Source organism: Solenopsis invicta, chromosome 6 (genome assembly GCF_016802725.1).
Source record: "Solenopsis invicta isolate M01_SB chromosome 6, UNIL_Sinv_3.0, whole genome shotgun sequence".
In the NCBI taxonomy this organism is placed as follows: Eukaryota; Metazoa; Arthropoda; class Insecta; order Hymenoptera; family Formicidae; genus Solenopsis; species Solenopsis invicta.
The window spans coordinates 5,792,818-5,816,370 of NC_052669.1; the positions used below are offsets into that span (position 1 = coordinate 5,792,818).

General features: G+C 44.8%; 1 protein-coding gene and 1 long non-coding RNA gene across 10 annotated transcripts in view; one reads left to right on the forward strand and one right to left on the reverse strand.

Annotated features, from left to right (window-relative positions):
• Positions 1 to 10,296, reverse strand: part of LOC113003912 — an 84,757-nt gene extending 74,461 nt beyond the window's left edge. Inside the window, exon 1 of the long non-coding RNA XR_005574961.1 lies at positions 6,830 to 10,296. This is a non-coding gene — a long non-coding RNA (uncharacterized LOC113003912). The remainder of the gene's footprint in view (positions 1 to 6,829) is intronic.
• An 18-nt stretch (positions 10,297 to 10,314) lies between these two features.
• LOC105200931 (tyrosine-protein phosphatase Lar) overlaps positions 10,315 to 23,553 on the forward strand; it is a 225,861-nt gene continuing 212,622 nt past the window's right edge. For 8 of the 9 annotated variants that reach the window (XM_026135373.2, XM_026135374.2, XM_039450210.1 and 5 more), the window contains exon 1: positions 10,334 to 10,433. In XM_026135373.2, coding sequence (XP_025991158.1) covers positions 10,373 to 10,433 — 61 coding nt within the window. In that variant the 5' untranslated portion in view covers positions 10,334 to 10,372. Of the gene's footprint in view, positions 10,434 to 23,553 lie in introns of all 9 variants that reach the window. The other variant, XM_026135377.2, reaches the window with a different exon arrangement.

The following is a 23,553-nucleotide window of genomic DNA, read 5'->3' on the forward strand; positions in this document are numbered from 1 at the left end:
CAAGATAAATATTGCAAGTCACACTGTTCGTCTCTTGACATATCGTTTGCAATGGACTTTCACAAACGTAGTAAATTTTTTGTATATCCATCTAGTCAATTTGCAGAACATTTTTTATCTCACAATCGAGAAAAGTCCTGCAACGATCAAGATCTCTTAATAATATTTATTAGCAGTTCTTAAATTGAACTAGAATGATATCACAGATAAGTGATACAATGATATTGACACTGACAAGCATTTATAAGATTGTCCCTTTTTTAAAATGGTTTTATCTATTCAATATTCACATGGAAAAAACGGTTAAAGTGTCTAAAATGTTAGGTAAATACAGATTTAAAAATAATTTTATTAGATCGTCAAAAATAGTTACGTAAGTTACGCTTAAATTGATTGGTAAGGTGTCAAAACTTCTTGTAGCGTTGCTCATCATGCTTGAACGTTCTTCATAAATTATTTCGATGGGTTGATAAAACTATTTTCAGATCTGTATTCAAATCTATATTCAGCTAAAGTTTCAGATACTTTATCAAAATTGTCTTTTCCGTGAACATACGGTTCAAAATTTTCCACTCTTTTTTCACATCATCTCGTATACGTTTCAAGTATTTTCCATTTATTTGGTACGACTTATGCGCAGTAGGAAATAAAGACATCAAAAAAAATTGAATGAAGATGATAATCATAATCGCGAAATCAAATTTCCTGCAGTATGATTTTTCATGTTGTTATCGAGATTTTCTTTAAATAACTGTTTTCTTTAAATGAGAAAATCGAGGGAACGCGTACATATGTTATAATCGAATGAATATCAATGAACGAAAATAAACGGTTATTTATCAAGAATTTATTTTAGTAGCGCAATAATGGAATAATATTCATTATGAGTTTAACGAACGGAACTTTTTGTGTGATGAATACTGACAATATGTGTGGAGTCGAGGCGGAGTAAACGCTGACTTCGTTACTGCCGCATTGGTCGATCGTTTACACACGCGTTCGACTTCGCCGATTTACAAACGGAAACCCAAATGATGGAATCGAGAATGTGTAGCCGAACCGACCGGCCGCGTTCGATTGCGGGTGCGTTCGTTTACACGCGCATGTTCGTATATGTACGATGTATCGTGTTGTAGTCATTCCGGGATCGGGGTGTCTCGGGGTCACGTGGGGAAAAGGGTTGGAGTCACATAGGGCGGTACTATCTATCCGAACTAGATTAAAAGCATTCGTTAGCGCGTTACACCGTTTTCTGTCGGATCACCCGCATTTGTACGCTCGCAATTTTATTAAGACTCGCAGGAATGCAAAATAACTTTATAAATCAAATAACCGACTTTCCTGAAATTCAATTTTCAAGCTTTCAAATGAAACGCTTTATACGCGCGTAATCGACCAAAAATATAATCCTCAACATTTCAATTTTTTTTCCAAAAATCAAGTGATGCGACACGCGCGAATTACACAAGAAGATTGTTTTCTGTATTATTATGGTATAATCCAGTTTAAGACGACAGATACATCGTTGCAATTTTGTGTACACGCGAAAGTAAGGAGAGGCTCGTCGCTTTTGACTAATGTGTTGCCGGAATAAAAGTGTAGCATTTATCGCGAGCATTGTCTAAGAACCGCGCGCCTTGATGCGAAGCAGCAAATCGTGAGCTAAGAACGTGAGGGGCTGGTTGGTGGTGAAATCCGTATTTGACGGCAGGCACAACGGTCCCGCTTTTCAAATCTCCTTTCTCACTACGCCGGGACTCGCACTACCCGGCGGGATTCGAAAGCCCCCGCTTTAGCTAGAACCTCGTCGTTCCTTTGGCACTGACAATTGGATTCCTCGCGCTACTCCTGTCGAGTTACAGATTTTTCCTTTCCGCGAGAATTTTCTTACAGACGCCTTTGAGACGAGAGATATCCGACCGCGCCGTCTCTATCGTCTTCGACGTGGCTCGGCGTTTCTAAGTACCGTCCGCGAAAGGAAGGATCGTTACAGCGAACTCCGAATCTTTCCCTTTCTGAATCCGGTGCACTCTTTCAAATCAGCTTTTCTTTGATTCACGCCTAGGGAAACGTACCGAATGAGATCGAGCTCTCGATGAAAACTCGCGTGGAAAGCGTCATTAGGCGGTATCGATACCCTGGGCGTTCTAGCGGATCGCTTTGCAAACGCGAAACCCTGTCGCTGTGCGTGGTAATGCCTGACGATACAACTATAGCAAACAATTATATTTGATACGTCCTGTGTACCGTACCACCCTATTATATATTAAGCCTAGGGATTTGCTCCCCTTTTAAAAAAGAATAGCTCTACCTTCCTGTAATTTTAAACGAAGTCCTCGAGATATAATGATTCTGCCATTTCGAAAAGCCTCTTTTTTTCTACATTGTTTCCTCGCAATCAAAGTGGTTTCGTGCCGAGGAGCGAGTCTTGATTTTTAACAGCTTTCGTGATCGAAACCATTAACAGCTAAGAAGGGTGAGTCAGAAAAGAGAAAGGGGTTCTAGGGGGTGGATGGGGGGGGGAGGTGAAGAGAGCAGAGAAAAAGTCGAATCCGCACGTTTCCTAGTGATTTTTCACATTGTCTAAACCGATTACGATAGGTACAATGCACAATGATATAGAAGTTTAAGCGACAATTTTTGTTGCAAGGAACAGTGCAGCTTCTAGTAACAACACATATTTAAGTAAATTCGCACAGCATCGTACAAATACACAATATGTACTGTTCATAAAAATATCGTCACTTGCATTTTCGATTGTTAATTGTTTAAACTTTTTTTTATATCGTTTAAATCGTGTAACGAACGATATCGCGGTTGCGCGCGAGTAAGTCGATTTTTGTTAATGCTTGATATTGATTATTACATTACATTACGTTTATCGTATTTCATTTTGTTACGGAGGCGAGGAAAAGAGGGCGTTTATTGTAAATCAATTTCATTTATAAATAGGTACATTATCATACGAAGAAGAATTAAAATCATATTGTTATTCATTTTGTATCTGCATGTGTATTGTTTAATTTGAATGAAATAATATTGAAATAATATTGAAATAATATTAACTAATTTTTTACATTAACTGTAGCGGACAGTATTTTAGTTGGAAGACTATTTTAAATGCAGAGATCGAATAATTTTACCTTTGCGACAAAACCGCGCTACCTTTATATTCGATTAAAAGGGAAAGGCTGGAGTGTATCGATTCGATATAAATTTGCTCTTTAGCGTTGGTTTTACGCGAAACGATTTTGCACTGCTCACAAAAAGTGGCAATATCTCCTCCCTATTTACCAACGCTTTAATAACGGACTAATTATCAAACACTGATCAATGCACGAACATTAAATTGTGAAAAACAGTTTTCACGATTTGTTAAACTACCATTGGCAAATATTTTACGACCTTTTATTTTGCAATTGCAGATAACCAAGCTTTTTCCGATTACAAAACTGCGTTTGTTACTATTTTTATTTAACTTTCTGAATTATAAAAATTCTGTTCACTTAATCTAAAGTTTTCATGACTTTTTTTTAAGTGAAAAACTTATAGTTTTTTTTTTATTAAATATAAAATTGTATGATACACTGATATAATTATATTTCTAAAAAATTTATTTTGTAGAATTGTTAATTTTTAAAAAAGTTTATATATGCCAATAATTTTATTATGGATTTTGTTAAGATAAATATGACATAATACTTGAAGCGTTTTCTCCCGAGATACGGAAATCTCTCAGGCTCGATTATCGAGCCTTGCAGGAGCGAATAGTAAAACAGGAGTGAATCGTACACTAAGAGCGCAGAGTCTCTCACGAGAAGATATAAGACGAAAGTCGAGGTATTTCCGGGAGTAATTTTCCGCTGGGTGCCTTTGGAAAATGTTTATTCATAAGTCAGCGGAATGTGCACGGTGTACGATTGTTCCGCAAGCTTCTCCGCCGTCCTCCCGGAACCGTCTGCGTTCTCCCGGGGTTTTTTTTTTCTTTCCCCCTTTTTTGTACGAAGCCGAGACGTCTCGACGTTAATACGGTGTTAATGGGGAAAAGATTCGAGAAAGAAGCATCGTTGACGTCCGCTTTGCGTTGAACGGACGAGCGCAAACAAGCGCAAAAAGGATGCGGGTATTCAGAAAAAACTTCGGGGAATTTCAAGTAATGAGACAACATTAGCGTCTCGGGAGAGAAGAAAGAGACAAACGGGTTATACATGAAAATATATCCACGCGTTCGCCGCGCGACGAGTTTTGCCGTGAATTATATTAAAGCCTCTTGGGCGCCGCTATTAACGGCTATTCTACTTAACACCATTACAGTTTGAACGAAATCACGTATTCTTCATAATCCGTCGAATTTGTCTGTGTTTTCGAATTGCGTTAACTCGGATTTTAAATCGATGAACGCCGTTAAGCGGATCAGAATGCTGCATCCGTTTCGGGGATAAACAAAAACATTTTAAGTACTAACTTGATTGCAAATGAAAATCCGCTCGAGCACACTTGATTATAATTGCAGACGTTGCTAATATCGATCTGTCTAAATAATTCTTCGGCGAGAGAGGCAAATGCGAAAAAATAAGAAAGACGATAAAATATACGAGTCGACAGCTACTTTTAATTTATTTCACTTTTTTTTGTCTTGCCACAATTCAATGAAGTCCATTTTTATATCCATGAAACGTGCACGTGAACAGATAACGTTGGATTATTTTTATTTCATCTCGTAAATGTGCTCCTTTGCACGAAATATAGAAAAGCGATAAAACATGTTGATAGATAATCAAGTTTAAATATGGGCATTATAAAATGGGTATTTATTTCTAAAATCTAAATTTAAATGTGTACTCAACGATACGATGTCACTTGATTTTCTTTTGCCAAAGTTTCAAAGACCTTACAGCATTTAATTGTTTTATATTTCTGAACATTTCGTGTTTGTGAATTAATAATTTTAATTCGATCGCGTATTAAATTTGTCAAGAACTTAATGATGAACAAACACGACGATCGTCGATGATCTTTACTTTTTTCTAACCCCGTGCTTTGAATTACCCTCTCCGTCGTTTCCGCGCACGTTCATCTTCTTGCTTTGAATTAAGACCCACCGCCGTACTTTCCGGTTACTCTCATTCCGGTTGTTATCTTTTGTTCGGGGGCGAGAGAAGAACGAAAAGATTTTTAGGATGGACAGAAAGCGCGCCGGAACAGGCGCCAGGAGGGATACCGAGGGATTTATCATTGGGCAGCGGTGCACTGGCCACGTATTAAATTAAGTTATGCCCATCTTGGAATTTTTTATCACCGAGAACAGCGAGCGCATTTCCCCCGGTTCTCCGGCTACGGCGCGAGACGAGTTTTTATTTCTTCCACCTGCCTCTCTTTCCTCGCTTCGCGCATTGGCCGGTACGCGAACGATCTCGCGCTTTTCGCGCATATTTCTGCATTAAGCTCTCGACACTCACTTTACTGTCGTCCGGCTTTATTTGCAATTTTAAACAGCGTTCGATTTATGAGGGAAGTTCTCGTACAGGCAAAGAAAACGTAGACAGCCGCCATTGCGGCGCGTAATACTTTCCACGCGGCATTTATCGGATATTTCGAGGCCCCAACTTCGAATTATGCGGTTAATATATAATTGTTTGGCGTTTGCAGTGGCTTTAATGACACCAGCACTAATGGTCGAATCGGCTAAGCCACAACAATGATTATTACATATGCTGTCGTAAATTGTGTTGTCACTCTGTTCGATTAGTATAATGTTTCTATTACAAGCTGTCAAATATTACAAAATCACTTTAGATATTGGAAATTGATGACGGGCAATTTGAAGATTTATTTAAATATATTTAGTAGACCCTTTACATATTCAAAACACGAATGACAATTTCAACGTAACATTTATGAAATATCTGTCTAATTAATCATATTTGTACTTAATAGCAATGTTTATTATTCAACTCATTATATATTATATATTTGTTAGAAAGTTTATGACGTTTTGCTTGTAACTATTTCTGGATATCGACATATTTCTCTTTAACGAAATTACTATCTTTATCCACGTGCGTACGTGCCGAAAGATCGTTTAAATAATTTGAAACTGGTATGTGCAAAAGAGTTGCGTGCTGACCCGACGCATTTGCAAACGCGCATCCATATGCGGAAGTGAGTCACGGCGATGGGGGTAGTGATCGAAGGGGAAACGGGAGCGATGGAAGGGAAGGGGTAGCATTAAAGGTATGGCCGACGGAGAGAAACGCGAAATAAAGGTATGAAGGGGAGGTAAATTATTTCTGCGGCGATGTTGTAAACATTGACCAATTACCACGAATAATTAATCTCTAGTGCACCATCCTATCTTGCCGCTCGATACGGAAATTTCGACCAATTTTCCAAGTTTGTTTCCATCGAGACCTTCGGGTAAACGGGACAGTATAATGAGTTTCCTATAATAAAATTAATGGCTACATTTCTCAGCTCAATAATGATTACCAAAATAATATCTGTTATTTGTCATGATTTTACAGTGACTGTTATTTTGCTTTAAAAAAAAACTATTGTACATATTACATCTCAATTATTCAATGATTTCAGGCGTATTGTACTAAGTTGTTCTTTGAAAATATTTTTTAACGAGATTATTTTCTAAAAGTGTGATATCAGCAAAGAAATGCTTCTTTTACCCTAAGTATGTTTAGCGTTCGCGTTTAAGTTTACTTTTATAAAGTTGCGCGACAATCTTCACGCGATATTTTTAATTCGATCGAGAATCCGTTGAATTTGAAAACACACGTGAACACAGTAGTACATGTAGACGCGTTACGGCACTTACCTGTTGAAAAAAACGTTCGGTCCCATCGAGTCCGACTTCTATGTAAACTCCCAGGGGTCTCTTGAGTTCCGCGACTGGACGACGCAGAGTCCAAGTGTCGGTGCAAAAGAAAGAAGGGAAAGGCCCGGACTATTTCTCGAAGCAAGAAGGCGCAAGCGTGGCAGATCGCCGTCACCGTGCTGTATCGATAATTCCTCCTTTGCCGCGTGTTTTCCCTCTTTTCATCTCTCTCAGCTTTTTCCTTTCTTTCACTCGTCTTTTCGCTTTCTCTCTTTCTCTTCGATCCATCGCTTCTGCCACCTGTCTGCTTTATCTTATCTTTCTTTTGCGCGAGATGTCCCTTCGAGTACGTTCAGCTTGCACCCTCGTGGGTTGCCACGGGCACAGCCATCCCTGGGAGTACCACGCGGACAAACATCAAGTCAGAAACTGCGATACGTTGGCCAGAGTACGGCAGCTCACCCCGAACATCCCCCTACGCGAGAGACGCATGCGTCGCTTTTAAACCAACGCCGAAACCAACCCCCTACCTAACTCGCGGCTACCTTGCCCCCGTTCTCCAGCTCTCCGAATCACTCCCGCGCCTCTCGCTCTTGTCTGTCTGTCTCTCTCTCTCTCTCTCTCTCTCTCTCTCTCTCTCTCTCTCTCTCACGTTACAGTGTTATTAACGATTCGTGATGATTTACGATCAATTTTGAGAAACACTCTCAGAGCCGTTGCTCACTTCAGCAAGAGAAAATTATTTTTTTATTATCATTTTAACAAGAATACTAGTAGACGAGATGAAACTTTGATAGAGGCGCCGCGAAGGATATTGAAAAATATCGAAGGCCGACAGATTCTCCCGTACTTTACGTTCCGACGTCTTGGAATGCATAAAGTCGCTCGTAACTCACGACTTCAGTCCAGTGAAGAAAAAAAAGCAAGAGAAAGAAGAACTAGGAGCATCTCCCGATCGTCGTAAAATCTGGTCTGGCGCGAATTCGTACATGTACATACGGCGATCTCGAGGCCAGGAGGGGCGACGCGCCTGCGTCAGGAATGTCGGTGGTGGACGAGCAGGGTAGGGGGTATCGTCGGGGGGCATGGGGGTGAGTCAGTCAGGCCGCAGCGCGCGTTCAGAAAACTACCCTTAACGCGGGATCTCGTACGCTCGCCGGAGTAATTTATAATTGAGTCGCGAGTACGCGATAGGAATCCGAGGTTCGCGTTCGCTCGGGTCCTTCCCTTGATATCCGAAAACGTGAAACTTCTATGAAGACGAACCTCCCTGAAGAGGATTTGGCGCTTGCCTTTTGCACAAGAGAAACGCACACAACACACGGCATTATTTAGAGTTTTAACGCTGTGAGAGACGAGCACGCAAATGCGTACAGATAGCCGCTGAAAGGTCTGTTAAAAAATTTACGTGGTTGCAGCCCGAAAAATCAAACGACAGGAATGGGAAGGACAGTGGTCAGGAACGTGAACATTCGCAAATTCGAGAAATTGGATTAACCTCTCTCGTTGACGTTGAGCACGGCGCTGTTGTTGAATACAAGAGACGAGAGGTGCGTCGAGGAGCCCGCCGAAAGACACACAAATGCAGCGGAAAACACCGTGGAAAATATACCCTCAACGATCGGATGGTGAGAATGTAACGTCGCGTGCGGCGAAGAAGGTAGCACGAAATAAGATTCGAAGGAGCCCGTAGTCGCGAGTGCAACGAACCGCGGTCTATAAAACTGCCGTATAAATATCATCACGCGAGCTACTGTTAATCGCAATCCTCCGTCTCGTTCCTTTCTCGCAAGATTTCTCTATCCGACTCTCTGCCGGGTTCCGTTCGATTAAACAGGATCGTTCGCATTTTCTCGGCGAAAATCGAGGAGCGCGTCCCGCACGTTTCGCAACGCCTTGCCATTGCTCCACGGGAAAAAAGGATCGTGTCGCAGCATCAGTTAGTCCCCTCCCCAAAAACCAGTTATTCTACTTTTGAACTTCCAGCATTAGCGGAATTACGTCATATACTTTCTTTAACGAGGAATCAAAAGAAAAAGGGGAAATAACACGAAGACCAGGAGCACCGGGTGGAAAATGAAAAGTCCATTCGGTCGGCGGAAGCCGCGGGAAAACGGAGAAGAACAATTACACTCGGTTACCTGGAGGATGTAACGCGAGCCGGAACCGTGGCTAGCGCCGGGTCCAGGGTCAACGTCTCGCGCGGCAAAGCTCGGTGGAAGCTTTGTCGTGAGGGCTCTCGGCTTGGAGCGTGGTACGCGCGAAAAATATGGGATGGTCGTGGAATCACAGGAAGAAAGAGTCCAGATAATTGCTACGAGAACAGGTCCACAGACAAGAATGAAGAAGGATTTCTGAAAGTCAACAGAGGAAGAACGGTAGAGGAGAGTTGGATAAGGTGGCAGATAATCGTTCGCATCATCGAAGTGCGGGTCTCTGAACTACCGAACGCCGTGCGTAGCTTATTAGTGTCGGTCTTTATTAGCGGCGTCGAAAGTGAGAAAAACGACGAAGCGTGTACGGATGACCGGAGGTGACTCGGTCGAATGAAAAGGGAAGGAAGACCCGTGAACGAGACGCAGAAGTGTCGGGGGGAAAATAAAGGAGAGATATTTTCTACCTCCTGGGAAATACGTCGCAACGTCCGGCTTTCGGAAGCCAGCTCAGAAGTGACGCCCTTCCAAAATTGATCCTTCCATTAAACCGGCAAGAGAGAACACGAGCGGACGCGCGGCTACGGTGAAAGAATGTAAATAGTTGTCGTTCGCGAGAGAGTATATGCGAATCGCTACGACAAAGTGGTACAACCATCGTTGCTATTATTGCGATGTCGGCGACTACCTCGGAGGAACACGCACGTTTCTTTCTTCCTTAACACGGACGATCGCCCACACCGACCGCTTTTTCATATATTCGCGGAATATTTTACTGTGCGCGCGAGAGAGAAAGAGAGAGAGAGAGAGAGAGAGAGAGAGGGAGAAAGAGGAGGAGAGAAAGAAAGTGTTAAATGGCGTGTGTCGATACCTTTTCTCGATGGCCGTTGAATAGACACTCTCACGTCCTTCCGTCGTTTTGTACAGTTATACCATAAACGCATCAGACAAGTATTTTTTTATGCGTAGCTCAAACCCCGTTACGCTTCCTTCCTCATTGAAAAAAAATATTTCGCAGGCGCGCGCTAATCACAGCGCCGCCGATCATTCGCGTCGTACTGCTCGAGAATATTCAACGTGTCCGACTTTTTCCTCCCCCCCGGAGGAAAGTTTCTTCTCCCCTACGGCGCCTACGTGTGTGCGACGAGGGAGAAGAGGTATACCCTACTAGGCGACCCACACCTGCGTGACAACGTCTTCGTCAGGAAGACGGTGGACGTGCGTCGTCTCGTCGTCCTGCTTCTATTCGCCCTCTTCCCCTGTTGTGATGAAGGTGGTATGTTTATGACGAAGGTGGTTTATCTTTTCGTAGGTGGCACGCTGCGACGGTGGTGTTAAGTGTGCAGTGATCACGGGTGATCGAGGGAAGACGGGAAAGAAGGTGGTCAATATGACTCCTATCTTCCTCGTCGTGTTGCTGGCGATTGACCCGATTATCGCGCAGAATACCGGTGAGTAAAACAAGATCAACGACAAAATGCTAGTGTTAAAGTTAAGACTCTCGTTACTCCGATCGCGGCACGGACAGTTCCTCACCCGCGATGGACACACTTCGTGCGCGGGGACAATGACCGCGAATAATCGCGGATGTGTGTGTGCGTACACTCTCCTCCTAGGACTCTCGAAATCTACGAGAGCCGAGCGACGCGCCACTTTTCCACGCGCGTATCTCGCGTTCGATCGCGCGTATAAAAGAGAGTCGAGTCGCATGCGTCGCGAAACTAGATCGAAAGCGCCGATACCGCGCGCTCGTCCGCTCGGCCGTACGCCGCGTTATTTAAACGGGACGAGATAATCCCTTCGCACGAACGAACGTCCTGGATCTTCGTAATTTATTACGGTTTACTTATTAGCTACGACGCGCCGCGCTGTCGGCCGTATCGCTTGCGATCGATGACGCGCGCAAAAAAATGTATCGCGCGCATCGCGACGCTTATAAAAATTAAAATTTTTTTCTCGCGGCTACTCCACGCGTTGTGATATTTTTGCCCCGCTGAGCCGCGATGACTCGATCTCTCTTGTATACATTCGCGCGATCGTCTCGCGAAATTAGCCGCGTGGTCGCGTAATAGTTTCGTTGCAAGCGCGCGCAAGTGCAAGGAAAGAGACTCTGTATGGTGCGAAAAAAAGAATTGGAGAAAATGAGAAGAACTAAATGAAAGCGTGCGTAACGTTCTCTTCTTCGAAATATAATACCCGCTTTCTAAGGACGCTCACGGAAGCGGGGAATAAGAGAGCGGACTTAGCCGAGACACGCGCGCGCGTCGCGGGTGTCGAATGCACGAAGAGAACGATGAAAGAAAACGCCCTCGGCGTGACTGCCGCTCCCTAAAGTCGAGCTTAAAAGAGCTCGGCTCTGACTCGTCTCGGCGAGACGGGTAATAACACGTGCCTCGAGTCAGGGAGCGGCTCTCTCGGCGGCTAAATGACGAACGCACGCATCGCGCGTTGAATTGCGTGCGTGTCGTACCGCGAACACGTGTCAGCGTCGCCCCGGCGAGGCCGACACCTCGCTCGCGATTAAAATACGCGAACGACGCTCGTCGAAAGTCCAGCACTCGAGCGCGCGCGCGTTATCGAGCGCTCGCGATCTCTCGCTCTCGTCGAAAATACAGATCGCTCGCGTGCTCGCGTGCGATTCGCCCGGACTTTTGACGGAAGTGACCAGGTCGCCGGTCGTCCACCAAGGCTCGATCTAGAAGACTCCACTCCGCGGAGTGGACTTTGCATACGGACTTTAAGACTTTACGCTTACGTGAAACTCGACGGACGGGGCGACGCCTCGCGAGCCCGCCTCGCGGATTAGAAAAGCCTTCGCAGTTACACGAACACCATGATCATTTCTTGTCGTCGCAACGTTAATAAACGTCTATTTAGGGTCGGGTGGTTGGGAGCAATGCTAGCTGCGCGATCATTACGCGGTAATCTGTCGCCGCAGTCGGTAATCCGGCGAGCTTTACGCTGACTCTGTAATGACGATGATACATCCCCGGCATTTCAGTCAATTAATTACGTCGCGACGTAATCCTAATTCGGCTGTCGGAAAGCTCTCGCCGGATTTGAATGCTTTGCGAGTTTCAGCGATGGGAAACGATAATGTCACATCAGAGCGCGATGTGTAAAACGCGCTCGATGTTGCCGGGTCAATGCGGCAACGGTAAGTAGGTAATTGAAAGATCAGTGCAAACTGCTGCTTTTAATGGTTTCCCTCTTTCTCTCTCTTTCTGATAAAAACGTCCGACCGTGATTGAGTTAACGATCACGGGGAGAGTCGATTCGAAATATCGGCTCTCTTTCAGAAAAACCAAGCGCTGCCGCGCTGTAACGTAGCGGAACTAGCGTTCCAGTCAGTAACGAGTGACGAGCTAGCCGGAATCAGCGGATCAATGCGGAACGAATCATTTTCCCCAACGGAGATGCCGATTTGAATTCAATAGTTCTGTTTTCCGCAATTTTACTCGAACAGCCGTCGTGCGTCGTCGGTTGCATTCAGGTAACACGCAGGGGAAATCCACGGGCGCTTTTTGTCTGTCCTCTCCCTCCCTCCCCCTCCCTTTTTTTTAATTCGTGCAACGTCGATCGCCCGCCTTCTATCGGTCGACTTGAGTACAGAAAATTGGCACTCCGCTTCTCGCATCGGCAACGGCGGGAAAAGAGAGCGACAAAAAGAAAGGGGTCGTCGAAGAAGTTTCTTGTAGAGGGAAAGATGAGAGAGAGAGAGAGAGAGATTGACGGAATCGGAAACGGGACAAGGACAGTTCGCGCGATAGCAATGGGATGGGTGAAATCCATAGTTAATGCAGATACGTCCCGTCCGTCCCGTCTAACTCGAGGAAAAGGAAACAGCCCGGGTCGACTGCGAAGATTTCCTCGGAGGCTCGCCTGTCCGTGCGGTGACGTCTTCGTGGGGTGAGAAAGGAGCGTCTTCTTCGCGCGGACTAAGAGGCGGGGACACGAGCGCGGCTCTCTATCAAGATTGCTAACCCCTTTTTTTTTTATTCATTTCCTCTCCCTTTCTCCATCTCTTTCACGGAGGATCGCTCGCGTTTTCCCGTATTTCGAGCCAGAGAGAATCTTTGTGTACGGGTGCATGCGTGACACAGGCAGGCATCGCGCTCTGACTTCGCTGTACGTGAACGATGCGAAAAATGTCGCCTAGTTAACGACGGGATTTGCTCGGTAATTCGCGATGACGTAGCCGGCGAATATTTCCAAATCACACGTCACTTCCGGCTCGGCGTAACGCGCCTCATACAGGGTATGCGTTAGTACCTTTCGTAATGCCACATACACACCCACACACACGCACACACATGCACAAATACAGATGCAGAGACGCCAACCCTTCGTCCTCCTCTTCCGACTCTCTCCGTTCTCCTTTATCCTCTCGTTCTCTTTTCCGCTATCGTTCTCTCGGTCGCGCGGTACGTCAACGTCCCGCTTTTCTACGTCACGCCGCAAAATGGATTCTCCACGGCTCGACCTCAGCACGACAACCAAAAGCGAGCGAGGCAAACGGTAAATAGATTTTTCGACGCCATAAAGAGAACATCGAGCCGGTAGCTGCCTCGGGAACATCCAGAAAATAGTCCCACGAATTTTCAAATGAACCCACTTACTGCAATCGCATTTCGAGAAAGCGAAGTGGTCGACGCTAAATTCTGGATTTAAGCTTTCTCATCGCGAGACGATGCATATTTTAAGACTCTGCTCTCTCAATTTTTCATAATATCCTTTATTTAAAAAATAAAAATCTCTGCACTTCCGTTTCGATGGAGAAACAAAATTGACAAAATGTCAACTTCAGACACTATATTACAGATATATCTAAAAAAACATAACTGGAAATCTATAAAGAACATCAGAGATAAATCACACATTTCTCTGCAAAACGGATTAAAAGTTGTCGCACGTTTAACTCGATTGCGAACGTAATCATCTATTTTTGTTCGCCGCACGCGCATAGAGAAAATGTACGACTAAATATCTCGTTTCTTCTAAGCAAACGCGATAGAAACGGCCGGCTACCGTCGTTGTTTCCCGAAAAATAACCCCGCCGCGCGTTTTATGATACATTATGCACGCTGAACGATGGCGCTTAGTATAGGTATACCTACATCCCCCACGTTCCCACCGCGTCCCCGACCCTCCCACGAACGTCGGTTGCCGTGATCATATTTCATCGGCATGTCAAGCGAAGAAAAACTCGTTTCTATCGTAATCATATCTCTCGACGAATCTGGTTAGACCCGCCGTCATAATACACCGCCATTACGATTGAGATAACCGGAGGAATCGCGCGTCGAAGGGAGGGGGGAGGGGGGGGACCACGCGAGATATCGAGGGCGACTTTCAAAAGTATTTCGATGTAAAGGAAGAAATTTCTCAAACGTCACGGCATTCAATAAAACGGGGGAGGAAATTCATAGTGCGCGCACGTGGGGAGCAAAAAAGTCATATCACTTTACACAAACGCGGGATAGTATAGAGGAGTTGAACGGATTTCTGCAGTTAGACGGATAACGTTGCAAGCTGGCCCCCTCGCGAGATCATTTGCCTTCCTCTCTTCTCGTTTTAGACCATGGTAAAATAACCGCGTGCATTTTTGGTCCCGGCTAGACCGCGTGTTATTTATCGTTCGGTCAGACGTGATAATTTACATTCTCGCGACCTCCCCGCCCGCGGTTTTCAGTACTGACCTAACCCGTCGCTGGTACCGCGCAACCTGTCGCCGTTTTTATCAGTAATTGACAGAGTAGACGCCAGAATTTTTCAAAGAGCTTGGTACAGCCGCGACCAAAGAATTACGCGAGGAAAACGCGGCCAAAAAAAAATCGAGTACGACGTGTAATGACGAGTGACGGTCGCTTGCGCGTACCATTTTGTTCTGCCGCTTTGTCATTTTTGTATTGGCCTCTCTCTCTCTCTCTCTCTCTCTCTCTCTCTCTCTCTCTCTCCCTCCCTCCCTCCCTCCCTCCCTCCCTCCCTCCTCCCTCCCTCCCTCCCTCCCTCCCTCCCTCCCTCCCTCCCTCCCTCCCTCCCTCCCTCCCTCCCACCCTTCTTTGTACATACGGAATAAACGCGTTCCTAGGGGAACAAAGTGTCCCCGCGCCGGTTATCATCGCTCTTATCCGATGCTTTCCACACCAACGAGCTCGCAACGCAACGGGCAATTTGGAAAATCGAAATTGACCGATCTCCGACGTGCGTTTTTTACGGCATTCTCTCGGCAGTCCCCGATGTAGTCCCTGCTCTTTGCGACTGTTTGCCAAAAGAAGCTCGCTCTTAGAGACGGGTATTTCACATTGGTATTTTAGTACTGATGTACTTAATTAAACGCGGCGCAAGCACGAAAGAAGGCGAAAGAAGTATACCACTTACAGTACGCGACCAGTCTACCCCGAAGAGAGTCGCGCAACGTCGGCCTGGAAACGAGGCCTGTCTGGGTTACTTCGATCGCGTACGTATACACTCGCGTGCATCGCGTGCCTCACCTTACGTATTCACGTACCTACGGTCGCAGCGCGTGCAAGCACGTCGAAGTAGCTCGTAGAATAGCCGGATGATGAAATAAAAAAGTTTACTTTGGTCATTTCGTAGGAACTCTCGGAGCCGAAGTTCTCTCTCTCTCTCTCTCGTTTTCTTTTTCAGGCGTTTGAGAGAAGCAAACATTGCATTTTGTCAACCCCTTTCTCTCGCAACAGCTTTCCTTCACCTCTTTTTCACGCCGCGTTGCATCTTTCGTTTTTTTTCTGCCATGCTCGATAGAGCTCGTCCTGTGCCACAGCACCCCAGCCCCGCGGGCTTTCACGGTATCGAACGAATCGTCGGGATAAACCTCCTGTGGGAGACCCATACCCCGCCAAAAGCCACAAGGCACCGTACAGAGGCTGGCGGCGCCGTTGCTTAGCCGCAACATTCTCGGGTTTACACCCTCGGCGTGAACTTACTTGCGGATCTAGGATTAGCCGCCGCGGCCGACGGAGCTTCGTTTGCGGGCTAAACTGATTCTGTCGTTTCGCGGCAGCGAACTCGCGCAATCGGACCAACTTTTATGGTATTCGGCGCAACCTGATTGTGTGGTATCTAGTTTTCACCTCCGAAATGGAACTCGAATCGCGAAAGAACGCGCATTTAATTGGCAGTCACTTTTGGTCGTGTCTCTGATAGATTATATAAAAGCAATTATTATTAACTATTATTACTATTAACGAGATAGAAATTACTAGCGAAAATTGAAATAACGAAAATATATTTTAATACATTTTTTTACTAATAAAAACTAAATATGCAATTTAAGGTATATTAATATCAAATACGTATTCTGCGCAGCACTTTGACCTCAAAAGCCTTGAAATTCACTCCCTTTACTGGCAAATGTTATTTATACACTATAGAGCACGGTAATACGGCTGGCGTCGAATAATGTAGCGGACAACGATGCCCGCCATCGCATTCAGCGTTAATTAATCGAGCAAACTTTTCGCTCGCGTTGATACATCGACTGTGGCCGCGTTTAATGCCGCGCATTGAAATGCAGATGATAATTACCCGCGCGTAATGCGAAAAAATCGCTCGTGTTAATTGCCAGACCGAGAGTTGCGACGTCCTCGCTCGGCTGCGACTACGGCGAGGAGTTTCTCATTTCGTTGCAGAAAGCAGAGACAAACCGCTGTCTGGGATTAGGGGTGACGTCGGAGAGAGCACTGCCGCAAAAGTTAGTTAATGTAATTAACCATTCTGTGTGATTCAAGCCACGAGCCTTTAGCCCCAAGACCTTTTAACTGCTCGCGCGAGTTCAGCGACGCTTTTTAAATCACCATCACTCGCATCATTCTTTTTTTTTTCTAGTCTGTTATTAATACAAAACTACCGTGATACGTGCAGAAGTTTTCTGGCATATGTCATCGTAGAAACATATCTCTACTTAACATCGTCGCTTTCATGTCATCTGGGTTTTTCAATTTTTGATATAAATACTCAAAGTGTGCATTTTATAATATTTTTGGCAAGATTACATTTTCAATTCAATCAGAATATCTGACCAGAATAGAAGAGTGGCTGGTAAATAGAAAACGAGTTTTAATAGCAGTTACGGAGGGAATTAAAAGACTCTTTTAGTCACAATTTTGTCACAATTATTGCATTGTAATATTATTAGCGTAATAATATTTTCATCTCTCGGTTCACACAAATGTTATTTCTCGAAAAATTTTTCCCAAAATGCTAAATTCAAACGTTCCAAAATAATTTTTTTTTTTTTATAATTCCGAATGATAATTTGTAATGCCGTGTAATACGATCATGTTTCTAAAGCTTTGCGAAACTTTCCAGAAACCGAAGAATATCCGGTGAATAGAAAAGCGTGATGATAAAAATCCGCTTTTCGTAAAATTCGTGAAGCACACCTTTCACCCGCTTTTGTATAAGGCACGCGTTACATGCAGTTAACATGGACGTCGGCCAAATTTACGGACAGAATGCGAATTCGAATTGCAGGGAACGCGGGTAAACGCCCGCGTCTCCATCCGTGCGTTTCACGTCGGATCACCGGAACGTTGCAAAATACGGGCATCACCGCGGTAACGATCGCGAAAACATTTACAGGCGCGGGCATCGCTTGTTGGGGCTGGCTTGCTTCGCGAACCACGCTGCGTCTGTATCTCCACGAATTGTGCGAGATTGGTTTGCAGCGTAGACGCCTAATCAAAGGATAATAACATTCGCGGAACGAATGCATAATCTACTTACGTAGAGGACTCGCGCCCGCTTCGGACGGAAAACACGCGGCGCAGTCTCTCGCTTCCAAAATTACGGCTAATCTGCGCGCACGAATCACCGAACAATTCCTATCTTGACGTTTTGATTTATTAAATGCTCTATGCGATTATTCATTCCGTTCGTAACTTCGCTTTGTCGTTACAACGCCGTTTTCACGCTACGCGGCGGGAGAGACACAAAAGAGAGTGCAGAGGAGGGGGAGGGGGTGAGTGAGAGAGCGAGTCAAATATCAAAGATACGATATATTTATACTGCTCGCGCAAAATACAAAATATGAACAAAATGTAATCTCGCCATTTTTATACGCGAATGCGGACCTATTATTTCTGCGTTTTTCTCCGCGTTTTTACCGTTAAACCGCGTATCCGCGAAAGCTATGTGACTTTCGGCTTCACTAACTGCATTTCCTAGTACATTATCGGACAGATTTATATCGCTGCCGGAAACGAATGGCCCCCAAAGCGCGCGGAACATTCGTGAAATTTCGAATATTAAATTTATGATGGATCGCTGCCTTCCGCGAGGTTCCGCCATTTTTCGAGGGTAAGGCCGGGAGAATGTTATCGTCGGCGAAAGGAGGCGATGATAGCGAAGAAATAAAAAGGTTCGAAAAATCACATTAAGCGCTCTCGTAAGTGGAGGGGGGTTGGGAGGGAGAGGGAGATACGCCCTAATGTTTCCCAAAATAATAATAAAACGGTGTAACATCGACGGAATTACATTCTGTTACGCAAAGCGCTCGTTCGGCAGATAATTTCTTTTCTCTTTCGTTTTCCTTTTTTTTTTTTTACGTAATATCGAGCTCGATCGCTTTGTACCATTATACAATCACCGGCAATAGGCGCGGGCAATTCTCTGAAAATCCACACGAGATCATCTTTGACGAGGGCATCAAACGATTGCTTGATTGGATCGGTGCTGCAGCGGGATGAAAAAGGGTCATTCATAAACAATATCAAACGATGGATATCGCGTGGGCTTGGCGGGCGTGAAACATTTTTAGCGAAAGCCCTTGTGTGTGAAGCTATTTCCCTATTCACGTGCCATGAAACCGACCGAGCTTGCAACGACGAGCGCGCGCCCGACAGCTCGCTAATGCGAAGCCGATGTAGCCCATTTGAAAAACGAAACGCCGCCGTGCGGCAAGTCTATGCTGATCGCCCGCCGCCCGCTCCGTGTCGTAGGACGAGAGGAAGGGCGACCGTTAAGTCCCCATTAACGCGACCAACTCGCCCAAGTCGTGAACTCGGCCGCGGTATCGCATACTTTTTAAATCTGGCCATTAACCGCACGTACGATTACGGTACATTACTTATCGATTACTACTACAAGGAGTCTTTACACAGAGAGAGAAAAAGAGAGAAAGACCGAGCCAAGTTGTACGTTTCGTTGGTGAGTGTGAGAGAGCGTCGACGTTCCACATAGTGGCACCATAATTTGCAATAACCGCCGTAATAACCGTACCTCCTTACCGGCCGGAATAATATCGCGGTAATTTCCTCAGTAAAAATGCCACCGCCCGCTCCGCCAGCACCCACCCTCACGCCATTCTAACGCGATCGTCCGTGTACTATCTGACCTTTTCGGTATGTACGCTTACGACTCTTGGGGTCGCCACGAGAGAGAGAGAGAGAGAGAGAGAGGAAAAAAAGAGAAGCGAGAGCGACGCGGTCATTAAGCCAAAATAAAAAGAATCGGTCGCTTCGATTGATCGTGGCGCAACGACGACCATTCTATTTACCAGCGCGTGCTCGCCGACTCTTGAAACTCGGGTAATTAACCGAAAGAGTTGCGGTTCACTGCGTGTCAATAGTACGAAATCGCCGCGCCATGCCGCGATCGGAATCACTCTTTTAGCGCACGGCTAAGTACGGACAGCCAGCCAGCCAACCAGCCAGCCGCCATGTTTCAAATGGCAATCGGATAACAAACTCGTGAATAAATATATTTGGGAATCAAGCTGATTGCGTTCTTATCAGAGATCGATTTACCTGTGCTGCACTCGAATCGGCGGCATTGATAACGTCATCGGTATCGCTCGCTTCCGCGAAAATACGGGAATAAAGTTTCCCAATATAAGTACAGATAACCGGCGGCGGAATGTGAAGCGCGATCGACATCCCGGAAGAAGGACGCGGGCTTTCAGAGCTTGTGCGATCCACCGGCATCGATTTACAGGCGCGCGGGCGCGCGTGTGCGCACGGATATGAGGGTATGCGGGCGGTGTAACGCGTGCACGAGATGGTCTTTGAAAAATCGACAGCTACAAGTGGGGTTTCCGCTCGCGTTTGCATAAAACGAAAGTCCCGATCGAGCCCTTCCTCCCTCTCGCCGGCCCCTCCTCGCCTGCTGCATCCCACCGTCCGATCTACCTCTTTCTCATTTCCTTCTCTCTCCGGGTTTTCCCATTCGAGACATCTTTCCCGCCAATAGCGGGCGGCCGACGCCGGCCACGCCGCCGGGTTGTGCGTGTTTCGCGTTCCGCATTTTCAATTTTGCGTCAACTATTTTTCACGCGGCTCCCTTTTTTCGCATCGGCTTTCGCCCTTTTTTCGATCGTCGGTTAGGTCGATTCACCGACAACGAGCAAACTTCGAACGTCTGTACGAACGCGCGTACACTGCGTCGTGCGTCGCGATGTAGGATCACCTCTGCAAATACTTCTTCTCCCATCGTGACACGAGGTTCTCCGTACCAACTTTATATGGCAAGCAATATGTGGATGGAATAGAATCCACGATTCGTCGCAATGGCGCATGAAATAGCGTACCATGCTATTTGAAACTTTATCCACGGTATCCTTGTATCATGACTTCCGAATGCTCTTCTGTGTCTTGTAGTGTCAATTATTTTCTCAATTAACCTTTTCAACCTTCCAACAGCATATTTGTTATATTTGTTATATGAAAATAAAAGTGAAATGTGAAAGATGCAATTATTGTATAATATAGAAAAGTTGCTAAATGCGTACCAATCGCCTAAATCATACCTCATTGATATTTTATTATTTTTTGTTTAATATAAACAACAGCTAGTGACAAGAAAAATCAAACAAATGTATATGAGATAAGTAATATAGACAAGAATTTAACAGATCACATCTCTTGCTTCACATATTCATAACTTTAAAAGATCAGATATTGTTAGACTGATGTTAACTTTTGATTAATTTATGTAGTTGATAATGTAGTCATGCAATTATATTCGGAATTCTTAGATTTGCATGAAACAAGATTTATTCGAAAATATTTTCCACTTGCACATACACATTTACTATTATTATAAAGATTAAGTCGATATTTTTATAAAATCTATCAAGTTTCCTAAATCGTACCACCACAAATTTTATTGCAATAAATGACATTAATATTAGTCGGATAGCGATAATAATAAAATTAATAATTGATATAGATAAAAACATGTCGATCACCAAAATCAATGCAAGCCAATTTTATTTTGTCTTTATTCTTTTCATTATTTATTAATAATTAAATATTTAATCTATTTTTTAATAAATTATTAATAAAATAAATATTTAATTAAACTTTATATTTTTAATGATTTTAATTCATACATTCGATATACTTGCAATTTGATACGAGTTTTAGAAAACTCACAGATACAATTTAGACCGTTTAACTAATCGTGCCCTTTAACACGTTGCAAAAAGGCTTATGATAAATTAATTTATTTTTGGCATTGTTGTAATAGGTAGCTAAAATATAAAGCTACAATTTTCAACATTCAAAAATAACTTGGAGTGGTACACATTCGGCAACTCTCCCCTAAAAGGTATTCTCTCTGTTCTATTTTCTGGATCTTTACATTAAAATAACGTTAAATGGAAGTTTGTTAGGAAATTATTGCATTGTTCCTTATAATTCGAGAGATTTTTGAGTGCTTAAAATCTCACAATGGCTCGCCTCCTCTTTGATCGTCGCGCTTTGTTCCTTCTTATTAGATTCCTATGTATGAACTGCCAAGGGGAAATCTGCGCGTAATAAGAACGAGTGTCCGTGATTACGGAACAGTACATCTGTATTAAAATTATCGTTTACTCTTTATGTATTTGAAGAATGGACGACCGTTATTTGATGCAGAGGAGGAACTCCGCGAACGTGTTTTACTTCTACATTACTCTTGATCGTATAATGCGTAGCAAATATCTTCAGCTTTCTGCCGTGAGTTATTAAAAAAAAAGAGAGAAAAACACGGAAGAACGACTGCCAATTGAGAAGGGAAAAGAATGTGTTGTGAAAAGAAGCGAGAAGAATGCACCTTTAATAAACTCGCGTTTTACAAATACGATGTTGAAGGCAGTAAAAATGTTTAAGAACGTCTTGTTAAATATAGTCCTAGCTCGAAAAATGTTGCAACATCGTTTCAACGCGCGTTCTCCGATAAACCCTATATATATTCTGTAAATATTTTCGTGAGCAACGTAGAAAATTATATCGTAATGAGCAACGTGATACGATGTGTTTCATAGCAGGAAAATAATAACGAACTGAAAAAGAGTAACACACGCGAACGCGCGCACATTGTAGTTACAATCTGCAGAGTTCTTTTTTCGTCGCGCGCGTAAAGTTTAATAAACTTTCGTTTGAAAAAAATACGTTTTGGGTACAATCCGTATCACTCACAGAAAAAAATTAATTCGTATCTTCTTCTCGCTTTCGGACGTGCCTCGCATAATGCGATTCCCCGCGGATTTGTCCCAAGGTCCTAAATAAACCAAAGTTTACCGTACGTATCCCGCGCGCTCGTTCCACGCGAAAGTACGGCCGTGAGTCGCAAAGCTTAAAAGCACATCCGCCGAGAGTGATCATTCAAAGAGAGCTTCGGTTATCCGCGCTTCACGGCCCGCCGCTCTCGCGCGCTCACCTTAAGCGCGCGTGCCAGATACTATTTTTACGTCGACGCCCTTTTAAAGAGTTTTGCGATCGCGTTTCCTGCGATTCCCTTTCTCTGAAAAGCATCACTCGGAGACCTCGGGCGTCGTTATCGTTGCACGGGCGCTTGCATTCGCGGGGATTGCGCATCTTGTATGTCCGGCAGTGACATTTCTTCTATGCTGACCTCCACGGGTCAACGCCGCCGCGCAATAGAGACGCCTTCATCCCCTACGAGCGGTTGCATTTAATCGCGGGGACAGGTGCCGCGATATGTCAATGAAAGCTGAACCGAGTTATTCTAAGCCGCGGAGCTTTGTCATATTTTCTGCCAGCGCATATTTCTCTCTCTTCTCTCTTCTCTCGTGCATTCGAGAGGAGAACCGAAAAGCGGAATATTCTGAAATACCAGTGGGGATCCGAATTCACGTTGTCGCGCGAATTCCACCGGCGCGGCGCAACGCGGGGGCTTATTGTATCCGGAATTCTTCGACAACTCGCCCATAAAATTCGGGCTTATCTGCGCGGAATCCGCCGCGCCGCGCAGAAGAAATTCACCCCGTGGAAAGTTACGCTCCGATTTTCGTCCCGGCTTTTGCGCGCGGCTGACCCTTACGGTCCGTTTCCGCTGCCGTGACTTTCACCTCCGCGTTTCGATACTTCTTTCCCCTCGGGCGCCCCCGTTCGATGGACCGACCGACCGACTCACCCTTTGCAACCGGTATCTTAACAACCGATCTACATTGTCTCAAGTCCGTTCCGCCCATTTCTACCGTCCTTTCCCACCGAGCGAGTTTATCGCGAGCTTTAGCAGCGCGTGATTTTTTTTCTTTCTTTCGGGACGAGCCCGGGGTCGAAAGCGCGCGATTTCCACCTTTCCGACGATAAAAGGACTCGG